The sequence below is a fragment of the Budorcas taxicolor genome, chromosome 5, assembly GCF_023091745.1.
Source record: "Budorcas taxicolor isolate Tak-1 chromosome 5, Takin1.1, whole genome shotgun sequence".
Taxonomy (NCBI): Eukaryota; Metazoa; Chordata; class Mammalia; order Artiodactyla; family Bovidae; genus Budorcas; species Budorcas taxicolor.
The window spans coordinates 109,562,707-109,575,265 of NC_068914.1; the positions used below are offsets into that span (position 1 = coordinate 109,562,707).

Consider the following 12,559-nt stretch of genomic DNA (forward strand, 5'->3'; position numbering starts at 1 on the left):
CATGAGGGTGGTGTCATCTGCACATCTGAGGTTATTGATATTTCTCCCAGCAATCTTGATTCCAGCTTGTGCTTCTTCCAGCCCAACGTTTCTCATGATGTACTCTGTATAGAAGTTAAATAAGCAGGATGACAATATACAGCCTTGACGTAATCCTTTTCCTATTTGGAACCAGTCTGTTGTTCCATGTCCAGTTCTAACTGTTGCTTCCTGACCTGCATATAGGTTTCTCATTATTTCTCCTCTGCTTAAGGTTTTCAACATCTCTGAATACATAAAATTCTTTTTTTTCACTACTGACTTAAACCTGTGCGTGTTTTTCTTCTGCTAGCCCTACTTTTTAAAAGGCAGTAGAGGGTTGCTCAGAAGTCCTGACCAATGCAGGGTTGACAGCTTTTCATCATTAATGCTCAATTTCAACTTTTAGTGTGCTCCACTGAACAGTCCTCTTTCCAACAGTAATTGCATTTCGGTCCATCAGGAATATGAAGTGTAGAGTCACAGCATACTAAGGACAACTTACTAATGACTTCAGAAGGGAGCTGGTATGAACCCAGTTGTAAGATACACAGTTCTGTAAATTCATGTGGAGAGGATATGTTACAATAAAAAGAAATGTAACATAGCAGCAGAGAAGAGTTCTGAACTGTACCCATCGAAGTCAGACAGCTGCAGATGCATGCCTTGGCTTCCGCATTTACAGTTTCTGTGGCCTTGGGCAAGTTTCTTTTCTAAGACTCAGTTTTTCTTCTTTAAGGTGACAGTAAGTACTTTCCTTTATAACATTCTAAACACCAAATAAGATGAACCTGGCCAAGTATAAGTGTTGAGGAAATGTTAACTTTTTTCCTTTTGTAATCTTAGAAGCTATAGTCCAAGCAGAGATGGTCTTTTAGAGACTCCTCTCAGAAAAATTCTCAGAATCTGACCTCTTATGCCTCCCTCTTCATTACCATTCTGGTCCAAGCCACTGTCCTCTCTTGATAAACTACTGAAATTACTTCCTAAGTCTCCCTGGTCCATGCCTGCCTCTTCACAGTCTTTTTGCAACATTCTTTAACAACATCAGTCAACTTGATATCACTTCCCTGCTCTCAGCCCCCAGTGGCTTCCCTTCATGTTTAGAGTAACAGAGTCCTTGCCTTGACTCACATGACCCATGGGGCTCTCCATGATCCCTTTGCCCCTGTGCACTCAGGTCTTGGCTCACTCCCCACCAGCCATGCCTCTTTCCTTCCAGTTCCTCTGATATATTGCCACTTTCTGGCCTTTGACTTGGCTTTGCCCTCTGCTTGTAATTTTCCTGGCCCAAACATTCCGCTTCATTCAGATCTCTGTTTCAAGTACCCTTCCCACATTGCCCTGTCTCGGGTGGGTGGCTCATCTCTCTCTCCCTGTCCTCTTATCCAGCTTGCCTCTTCTTCACACATGCATTACTCCTAGATGATTTTTATTGCCCCCCACAAGAATGTAATTCCACAAAGGAGGGACTTTTTCTGTTTTGCTTGCCACTCCATTTGTGACTAAGATCAGTTGCTTAGTCATGTCCGACTGTTTGTGATCCCATGGACTGTAGCCCACCAGGCTCCCCTGTCCATGGAATTTTCCAGGCAAGGATACTGGAATGGGTTCCCATTTCCTTCTCCAGGGGATCTTCCCGACTCACAGATGGAACCCTGTGTCTCCTGTATTGGCAGGCAGATTCTTTACCATTCACTGAGCCACCTGGGAAGCCCTTCTACAGAATTGCCCGCTGCATAAGAGGCTATCAGTAACCATCAGATGAATCAATGAATCTGATTTTTGTTGTTGTTTTTAGATACTAAGCTTTTCCATGGGGTTGCAAAGAGTTGGACACAACTGAGTGAATGAACTGAACTGCCTGAAGCTTCTCAAAGTGAATTATCTGTTCATCTTTGTATCCTCATCACCAGGCACAATTCCCACCAAGTAGGAGATGCTTAGCACTATTTTGAAAATGTTGTTGTATGAATGAACAAAGAGGGAATTTGGGTTGATAGAGGTAATTGCATGTGGATAAAGTGAGAAAACAATAAGTTATTTGCGTTTATGACTAAGATATTCTTCTCAAGTTTAAAAGTAGTTGAATATAATATTGTATATCAACTACACCTCAAAAAAAAAGTTTACATAGCTATGGGGTACCTCTTGCCCTAGAATAATCACTGAGTGAAGCTGCCAAAAAATTAACCCTAATAATTTAAGGTAATAAAAGGGTATCTTTTTTGGCCAAGAGTCTTGTGGGATCTTAGTTCACTGACCAGGGATTGAACCTGGGTAATGGCTGTGAAAGCATTGTGTCCTAACTACTGGATCACCAAGAGAATTCCCTGGAATGACTATTTATTATAATATTTACTTTGAATAATATATTTAAATGTGAAGAAAAAGGAAACGATCATCTCCTTTTACTGGTGCATTAAGTGTTTTTCAGTTCTAAGTCCTGGCTGTCCTTGGTTCTAAGTCCTGGCTATCCTTGGTTCTAAGTCCTGGTTATCCTTGGTTCTAAGTCCTTGGCTATCACCCAAACAATGGGCCTAGGATTTTAGGGGAATCTAATAAACCTCAGTCTGGGCATGCAGATAATTTTGCATACTGTCAGCATCTCAGTTCCCCCAATAAACCATGAGCTTAGGCTTTAGGGTAATGGAATGGAATCACAGATATCCAATGTTTTGAAGAGCAGCATTCGATCAAATATATTATCATGTGTGTCTTACTTGTAATGTTTTTCTTCCTCTGAGCATCATCAGATAGATTATGAACTGGCTTAATGTTTACATTATTTTGGAGAAAGATGTTAGATAAACCACTTGGAATTTTCCGTGATGAACTAAACTTGTAGAATGTAAACACAGTGAAGAAAGAAAGAAAGTGAAGTCACTCAGTCGTGTCTGACTCTTTATGACCCCATGGATTGTAGCCTACCAGGCTTCTCCGTCCATGGGATTTTCAGGCAAAAGTACTGGAGTGGGTTGCCATTTCCTTCTTCAAATACAGTAAATATAGGTGTAAATTGGTTTCCTAGGCACAACTGTGTACACATAACAGCCTCAATAGCTTCTAAGCCCCAAGCAAGTGAACAATGAGTTCCTATCCCCGTACAGTTTCCAGGAATTGCCTCCTTTACTGGGAGGCAAGTGAGGATGTGGATGGCACTCAGGCAGGGCTTAAGTCACGTGACAGAGAGTTCTATGATGGACGTTGGGTAAGAGGACTCCTTCCGCCAAACTGGGAGGCAACTGGTTCGACTTGGCGTTCATTCTCCACTTTCCTAAACCAGATGCCCAGGTACCGCTGTGCCAGTCAGATCCCACTGCCTCTTCCTTTGCACAGTACGATCACTCACTGTGGGCTTAAAAAGTGTAAAGTGAGGGGCTTCCCTGGTGGTCCTGTGCCTAAGACTCCATGCTCCCGATGCAGGGGGAAAGGTTCAACCCTGGTCAGGGAACTGCTTCCCACATGTGGCAACTAAGACCCAGCACAGCCAAATAAATAAATAAATTTTTTTTTTTTTAAATAAGAGTACCATAGATTCCCTTGGTACTCCCTTGGTGGTTATGCTCTGGATTCTAGTGTAGGGCAGAAAATGTGATGTAATATTTACTTATAATGTATATTAGCTTGGAGACCAAAAGACTTAAAAGAGCATTTTAAGGTCAGAAAGTCTTTCATATGGATATAATATATATATAATATACACAAAATACATATGTATATATGCACATAGCCTTACAGCTTCCTCTGACATGGATATGTATATGAAAAAATATATATGCATATATTTTTAAAGAAAAGCACTTGTTAACATTTAATAGCCCTCCCTCCATGTGGCTTCAAGCTGCCAGGACACAGCCAGTCCCCCGCCACCTCTGACACACACACACACACACACACACACACACCCTTGATATTCTCCTCAGCTCTTCTGCTGAAGAATTTAACCTTCCTGATGATGTTACTCCCAAAACTGACTCTATATTTTGGTGGATATCAAGCCAGGAGACACAACCAAGCCAGAGAATGGAATAAAAAAGGATTTATTAGTAGCAGAAAGTAAGGAAAACACTTTTTCCCAAAGCTGTATCCCCCCCCAAAGTAAAATTAGGTAAGTTTTAAGCTAAGGGTACAAGCATACTCATGAAGGGGCTTGAGTGGAGGGGAATTCAGTATAGAATTGAGGCAGAGGTCAACAGTATCCAAGCTTGAGAACCACAAGGTCAGAAAAGGTCAACATTCTCATCCCTTAGGGTCCTGTGGATCTGGTGGGTGAGCCCTCAAGAGGGGTTTTTCTCGGTTGCTCAGTCACGTCTGACTCTTTACAGCCACAGCTCTGTACATGAGATTTCCTAGGTAAGAATACTGGAAGGGTTGGCATTTCCTTCTCCAGGGGATTTTCCCCATCCAGGGATAGGACCCAGGTCTCATGCAGTGGAGGCAGATTCTTGACCATCTGAGCCCCAGTTCAGTTCAGTTCAGTTCAGTCGTTCAGTGGTGTCCGACTCTTTGCGACCCCATGAATTGCAGCACGCCAGGCCTCCCTGTCCATCACCAACTCCCGGAGTTCACTCAAACTCATGTCCATTGAGTCAGTGATGCCATCCAGCCATCTCGTCCTCTGTTGTTCCCTTCTCCTCCTGCCCCCAATCCCTCCCAGCATCAGAGTCTTTTCCAATGAGTCAGCTCTTCGCATGAGGTGGCCAAAGTACTGGAGATTCATCTTCAGCATCATTCCTTCCAACGAACACCCAGGGCTGATCTCTTTTAGAATGGACTGGTTGGATCACCTTGCAGTCCAAGGGACTCTCAAGAGTCTTTTCCAACACCACAGTTCAAATGCATCAATTCTTCGGTGCTCAGCTTTCTTCACAGTCCAACTCTCACATCCATACATGACTACTGAAAAAACCATAGCCTTGACTAGACAGACCTTTGTTGGCAAAGTAATGTCTCTGCTTTTGAATATGCTGCCTAGGTTGGTCATAACTTTCCTTCCAAGGAGTAAGCGTCTTTTAATGTCATGGCTGCAATCACCATCTGCAGTGATTTTGGAGCCCAAAAAAATAAAGTCTGACACTGTTTCCACTGTTTCCCCATCTATTTGCCATGAAGTGATGGGACCGGATGCCATGATCTTCATTTTCTGAATGTTGAGCTTTAAGCCAACTTTTTCACTCTCCTCTTTCACTTTCATGAAGAGGCTTTTTAGTTCCTCTTCACTTTCTGCCATGAGGGTGGTGTCATCTGCATATCTGAGGTTATTGATATTTCTCCTGGCAATCTTGTTTCCAGCTTGTGCTTCTTCCAGCCCAACGTTTCTCATGATGTACTCTGTATAGAAGTTAAATAAGCAGGGTGACAATATACAGCCTTGACATACTCCTTTTCCGATTTGGAACCAGTCTGTTGTGCCATGTCCAGTTCTAACTGTTGCTTCCTGACCTGCATATAGGTTTTTCAAGAGGCAGGTCAGGTGGTCTGGTATTCCCATCTTTTTCAGAATTTTCCACAGTTTATTGTGATCCACACAGTCAAAGGCTTTGGCATAGTCAATAAAGCAGAAATAGATGTTTTCTGGAACTCTCTTGCTTTTTCCATAATCCAGCAGATGTTGGCAATTTGATCTCTGGTTCCTCTGCCTTTTCTAAAATCAGCTTGAACATCTGGAAGTTCATGGCTCACATACTGTTGAAGCCTGGCTTGGAGAATTTTGAGCATTACTTTACTAGTGTGTGAGATGAGTGCACTTGTGCGGTAGTTTGAGCACTCTTTGGCATTGCCTTTCTTAGGGATTGGAATGAAAACTGACCCTTTCCAGTCCTGTGGCCACTGCTGAGTTTCCCAAATTTGCTGGCATATTGAGTGCAGCACTTTCACAGCATCATCTTTCAGAATTGAAACAGCTCAACTGGAATTCCATTACCTCCACTAGCTTTGTTCATAGTGATGCTTTCTAAGGCCCACTTGGCTTCAAGCCAGAATGTCTGGCTCTAGGTGTGTGATCACACCATCGTGATTATCTTGGTCGTGAAGCTCTTTTTTGTACAGTTCTTCTGTGTATTCTTGCCATCTCTTCTTAATATCTTCTGTTTCTGTTAGGTCCATACCATTTCTGCCCTGTATCGAGCCCATGTTTGCATGAAGTGTTCCCTTGGTATCTCTAATTTTCTTGAAGAGATCTCTAGTCTTTCCCATTCTGTTCTTTTCCTCTATTTCTTTGCATTGATCGCTGAAGAAGTCTTTCTTATCTCTCTTTGCTATTCTTTGGAACTCTGCATTCAGATGCTTATATCTTTCTTTTTCTCCTTTGCTTTTCACTTCTCTTCTTTGCACAGCTATTTTAAGGCCTCCCCAGACAACCATTTTGCTTTTTTGCATTTCTTTTCCATGGAGATGGTCTTGATCCCTGTCTCCTGTACAATGTCATGAACCTCCATCCATAGTTCATCAGGCACTCTATCAGATGTAGTCCCTTAAATGTATTTCTCACTTCCACTGTATAACCATAAGGGATTTGATGGAGGTCATACCTGAATGGTCAAGTGGTTTTCCCTACTTTCTTCAATTTGAGTCTGAATTTGGTAATAAGGAGTTCATGATCTGAGCCACAGTCAGCTCCTGGTCTTGTTTTTGTTGCCTGTATAGAGCTTCTCCATTTTGGCTGCAAAGAATATAATCAATCTGATTTTGGTGTTGACCATCTGGTGATGTCCATGTGTAGAGTCTTCTCTTGTGTTGTTGGAAGAGGGTATTTGCTATGACTAGTGCGTTCTCTTGACAAAACTCTATTAGCGTTTGCCGTGCTTCATTCCATATTCCAAGGCCAAATTTGCCTGTTACCCCACGTGTTTCTTGACTTCCTACTTTTGCATTCCAGTCCCCTATAATGAAAAGGACATCTTTCTTGGGTGTTAGTTTTAAAAGGTCTTGTAGATCTTCATAGAACTGTTCAACTTCAGTTTCTTCACCATTACTGGTTGGGGCAAAGACTTGGATTACTGTGATATTGAATGGTTTGCCTTGGAAATGAACAGAGATCATTCTGTCATTTTTGAGACTGCATCCAAGTACTGCACTTCAGACTCTTTTGTTGACCATGATGGCTACTCCATTTCTTCTGAGGGATTCCTGCCCGCAGTAGTAGATATAATGGTCATCTGAGTTAAATTCACCCATTCCAGTCCATTTTAGTTTGCTAATTCCTAGAATGTCACCTTTCACTCTTGCCATCTCCTGTTTGACCACTTTCAATTTGCCTTGATTCATGGACCTGACATCCCAGGTTCCTATGCAATATTGCTCTTTACAGCATCAGACCTTGCTTCTCTCACCAGTCACATCCACAGCTGGGTATTGTTTTTGCTTTGGCTCCATCCCTTCATTCTTTCTGGACTTATTTCTCCACTGATCTCCAGTAGCATATTGGGCACCTACCGACCTGGGGAGTTCCTCTTTCAGTATCCTATCATTTTGGCTTTTCATACTGTTCACGGGGTTCTCAAGGCAAGAATAGTGAAGTGGTTTGCCATTCCCTTCTCCAGTGGACCACATTCTGTCTGAGCCCCAGGGAGACCAAATTCCACAAAACAGTTCCAGAAAGTGTTTCAGGCTAACTTTACCATTGAAACAAAACTATGAGTCTTTACAACTATTTATTACCTTTACTAGTTTTATTCCTCTTGCTTGATAACAGTTGTTTGTTCTTTTGTTCCCTTAAGATCCTTATTGCTGAGGCATGTTCAAGGCAAACATTGTGGCCAGGCTTAGATGACAAAGTGGCTTAGGCCTAAAGTGGTTTCTCTTGTGTCAAATAGCTTCATCTGGTTCACTTCCTCCAGGGCCCCCTACCCTATCTGTTTACAAGGACAGGATGCTTTGGGAGCTCTCTTCCTCAGAGCTTGATAGTAGCCGGATCACACCTCATCAATGTTCAGAGCAGCTCCAGTCTTGTTTTTGACCCATATTTTCCCCTAGTTGGTCCACACTTTATCAAGGTTGACAATCTGCGCAGAAGCTCTGATTCCTCTCTTAGGTGGTGATGTCTTATTCCAACTTTCCCAAAGTAAGCTGGGTGATATTCATCAAGGCTGACTGTGTGGTGATGAATGCCGTCAGTATTACCCAGATCTCCCGGTCTTTCTGATATTTGATGATGCTCCGTGGCCATGACTCACATGGACCCTAAGTTTCTGGGTCTTCCTTGTCAGGATGGCATGTCAGTGGCTGAGATGAAAGAGGGAGACTTCTGTTTGTATTAACAACAGTAGGCAACCACTACTATCCTTAAAGAGTTTCCCAGGTGATACAGTCAGAGAAGGCAATGGCACCCCACTCCAGTACTCTTGCCTGGAAAATCCCATGGACAGAGGAGCCTAGTAGGCTGCAGTCCATGGGGTCTCGAAGAGTCGGACACGACTGAGCGACTTCACTTTCACTTTTCACTTTCATGCACTGGAGAAGGAAGTGGCAACCCACTCCAGTGTTCTTACCTGGAGAATCTCAGGGATGGCAGAGCCTGGTGGGCTGCTGTCTATGGGGTCGCACAGAGTTGGACACGACTGAAGCGACTTAGCAGCAGCAGCAGCAAGTGATACAGTGATAAAGAATCTGCCTACCAGTGCAGAAGACACCGGAGACTAAGCTCACTCTCTAGGTCGGGAAGATCTCCTGGAGGAGGAAATGGCAACCCATTTTCAGTATTCTCGCCTGGAAAATTCCATGGACAAAGGAGCCTGGCAGGCTACAGTCCATGGGGTCGCAGAGTTGGACATGACTGAGCACATATACACACTATCCTTAAAAGTTCTTAGAAGTGGCCACTTTTTTTTGTTTTTTTGGTCCCCCACCCCCGGGGGGCTTGCAGGATCTCAGTTCCCCGACTATGGATTAAACATAGGCCCAAAGCAATGAAAGCTTGGAATCCTAACCACTGGACTGCCAGGGAATTCCAAGATTCTGCCTGTATGGTTTAAAACGTACAGATAAGCAAGGATAAAATAGCATTCTGAAATCCTGAGCTTTCGAATGGCATGTTTGATGTCATGTGGACTGCACACCTGGGCCCTTGAAATATGTCCTGGTTTGTTCTCCCTGGATGGATGGCCCCCAAGTCTGGTCATCTTCTCATCTCCTGTTGGAGCACCTTTGTCCCCACTTCTGCCTACCCCCTTACGTGGCAGATTCCTCTCAGACCCATGACAACAAGTACTCTTGCATGAATCACTGGGTAGCTGCTTTTCTATACTCTGAGGGCAAGAAAAGAAGGCTTCTTTCCCCTGTGTGAATTACTCTTCTGGCAAAGTGCTGCCCAAGGGCACGCATGTGCTGTCTCCACTTCTCCCCATCACTGATTCCCGTCCCCTCCTCACCCACTTAGAGCCTTGTCGTGCTCAGAACAGTGTCCTGCACATCGGGCAGCCTTCTCCATGTCAACATCCCTTTAGTGAGAAAAGGAACTATTAGTAGGAAAATGGTGATGTTAACTCTTACAGTTACAAGGGACACTGAGGTTTGTTTGTTTGTTAATATTTATTTGCTGTGCCGGGTTTTAGTTATGGCACGCAGGATCTCCAATCCATTGTGGCAGGCAGGGTCTAGTTCCCTGACCGGAGCCGGAACCTAAGCCCCCTGCGTCGGGAGTGCAGAGTCTTAGCCACTGGGCCACCAGGGAAGTCCAGGTGTCACTGAAATTGAAGTAATTGGGACCAGAGGCATTTGTGGAAAGGGAAACATTAACGTCTTCATACTCGCCAACTATTAAATGTTCACAAAGCTCAAAGGCTCCTGCTTCCTGCACATACAGGACACTTCACTTTGAAGTGCATCTTTTCAACTCGATCCATTTTTCAGTACTTAAATTTCAGAGCTGTTTTAAAATGTGGAAACATTTAAGACGGGTCTGAGCTGTTTTATATTGGGAACGCTTTTGCTGTCACTTTGAAATGCTGCTTTATGTGAGCAGCTTGAGAGCATAAAAATGTAAACCTTGGCGTGAATGAATAGAAACCAGCATATGCCAAATGCTGTGTTCCAGCTTTAATTCCTTGATAGATTACATTTGAAAAATGTCTCTTAGCTATTTTTTTGTTAAAATAATTTATCATCACGAGTATGCCCTTGATAGCTTATTATTTCCATAAAGCACTGATAAGCCTCAATAATATTTTTTGTTCAGCCTTCCATCATCTTTTCAGCAATGTAAATTTTTATGCATCAATTGTCATTTTAAAAATTAAAATGATGTGTTTATATATATTTAATATTCAAATAGTAGATTTTTCAAATGTGATTTTTGGTCTGTTTTTTCCTCCTCCCTGGAAGAGTCAGTACCTCACCAGGTATGAACACACACACACACACACACACACACACGTATACCCACAAAAAAAATGAACACATGCATCTGAGTTTTCAGGTGGAATCATCTGCGGAACACCACCACCATTCACTTTAAGTATTTCCTCACATGGCATTGTCACTTATACTTCAAAACAAACAAATGTACAAACAAACTCATAGAAAAGGGGACCAGAAAAAGGAAACAGTCTCATAGAAAAAGTGGTTTTCAGATAAATGAGTACCAGAGATGTAATGTACAACATAGGTAATATAATTAATACTGTTTTATGTTACATGGGCTTCCCTTGTGGCTCAGCTGGTAAAGAATCTGCCTGCAATGTGGGAGACCTGGGTTCAATCCCTGGGTTGGGAAGATCCCTTGGAGAAGGGAAAGGCTACCCACTCCAGTATTCTGGCCTGGAGAATTCCATGGACTGTGTAGTCCATGGGGACACAAAGAGTCAGACACTACTGAGCAACTTTCACTTTCACTTTCACTGTGTTACATATGAAAGTTAAGAAAGTAGATCCTAAGAGTTCTCATCATAAGGAAAAAATTTTCTTTAAAAAAAAATTATATCTTTATGAGATGATAGATATTCACAAAACATTGTGGTGATTGTTTCATGATGTCTAAGTCAGATCATTATGCTGTACCCCTTAAACATATACAGTGCTGTTTTAAAATTGTATCTCAATAAAACTGGGGAAGAAAAGTGGATTTTTTAATTTTTCAGAGCCCACATGAAAATACTTTGGAACAAAATCAGATCAAATCTTTGGAATTCAAAGTGGCTGAACACATGGAAGGAACACAATATAATACCTGCCAATTACGTGCCTGCCCAGGGGGCTGAACTGAATTCCTTTTTACTAATTTGGACATGCCTTCTCTTTCTCAGTGACACAGGAACAACACCTCCAGAGAGTGGCATTTTTGGATTTATGATAAACTTCTCTGCATTTCTTGGTAAGTACACAATGAAGTGAAGTGAAGTAAAGTGAAGTCACTCAGTCATGCCCGACTCTTTGTGACCCCATGGACTGTAGCCTACCAGGCTCCTCCGTCCATGGGATTTTCCAGGCAAGAATACTGCAGTGGGTTGCCATTTCCTTCTCCAGGAGATCTTCCCAATCCAGGGTTTGAACCCAGGTCTCCCACAGTGTAGCCAGACACTTTAAGGCAGAGTCATTATGTACACAATAATTATTATAAGTAAATTAAAAACTCCCAATCTCACGTGAAGTAAAATGTTATAGTTTATGTATCATTTTTTATTGTTGCTTTTTAACAGGCATTATTTTTTAAAAAATGTTTTATTTTGTAATGGGGTATAGCTGATTAACAGTGTTATGATAGTTTTAAGTGAACAGCAAAGGGGCTCAGCCATGCATATACATGTATCCATTCTCCCCCAAACTCCCCTCCCATCCAGGCTGCCACATAACACTGAGTGGAGTTCCCTGGGCTATACAGTAGATCCTTGTTGGTTACCCATTTTAAATGTAGCAGTGTGTACATGCCCATTCCAAATTCCCTAATTATTCCTTCCCCATTCCTTTTCCCTGGCAACTATAACCTTCTGGAAGTCTATGAGTCTGTTTCTAACAGACATTACTTTTTAGAACACTTGTAGATTCATGGAAAAATTGAGCAAAATGTAGAGATTTCCCATATATGCCTTACTCCCTTGCACTCTTCCTGGTTGCTTTCTTCATTATCAACGTCTCCCCATCAGTGTGGCTTTTTGCTTTGAGGCAAGGCGGAATCTGATATGAGTATCTTTGTTTAAAATGCTCTCTGATAAATGATTAGCTTGTAGTCTGCTTTTAAAAATTCAGTAAAAAATATGGCCGTCATACACTACTGAATACATAGAAATCTAGTTTATCCTGACACATGCATAATATCCATCATGGACATATGGTAATTTAAAATCCAGTCGCCTTTTGTCATATTTTAGGCTGTTTCTTATTTTGCAATTTACATTGCTAAAGTGAATGTATTTTAAATATATCTGTGCATATCATGTGGAATTTTTCTGTAGGCAAAATTTGCTGAGTTAAAAGGAACAGTACCCTCTCACACCATTCACAAAAGCCAGTGGCAATTAAAGAACTAAACATGAAGAACAAAACCATAAGAGGATTTGGATGTAATTGTGGGAAAATATTTTTAAAACCTTAAGATGGAAAAGCT

The 12,559-nt window shown here is 42.1% G+C and overlaps 1 protein-coding gene across 1 annotated transcript in view; it reads left to right on the forward strand.

Annotated features, from left to right (window-relative positions):
- The window catches only part of DRAM1 (DNA damage regulated autophagy modulator 1), a 40,684-nt gene that overhangs the window by 11,881 nt on the left and 16,244 nt on the right, over positions 1-12,559 (forward strand). The window contains exon 2 of the mRNA XM_052640212.1: positions 11,262-11,329. Within this exon, the coding sequence (XP_052496172.1) occupies positions 11,262-11,329 (68 nt within the window). The remainder of the gene's footprint in view (positions 1-11,261; positions 11,330-12,559) is intronic.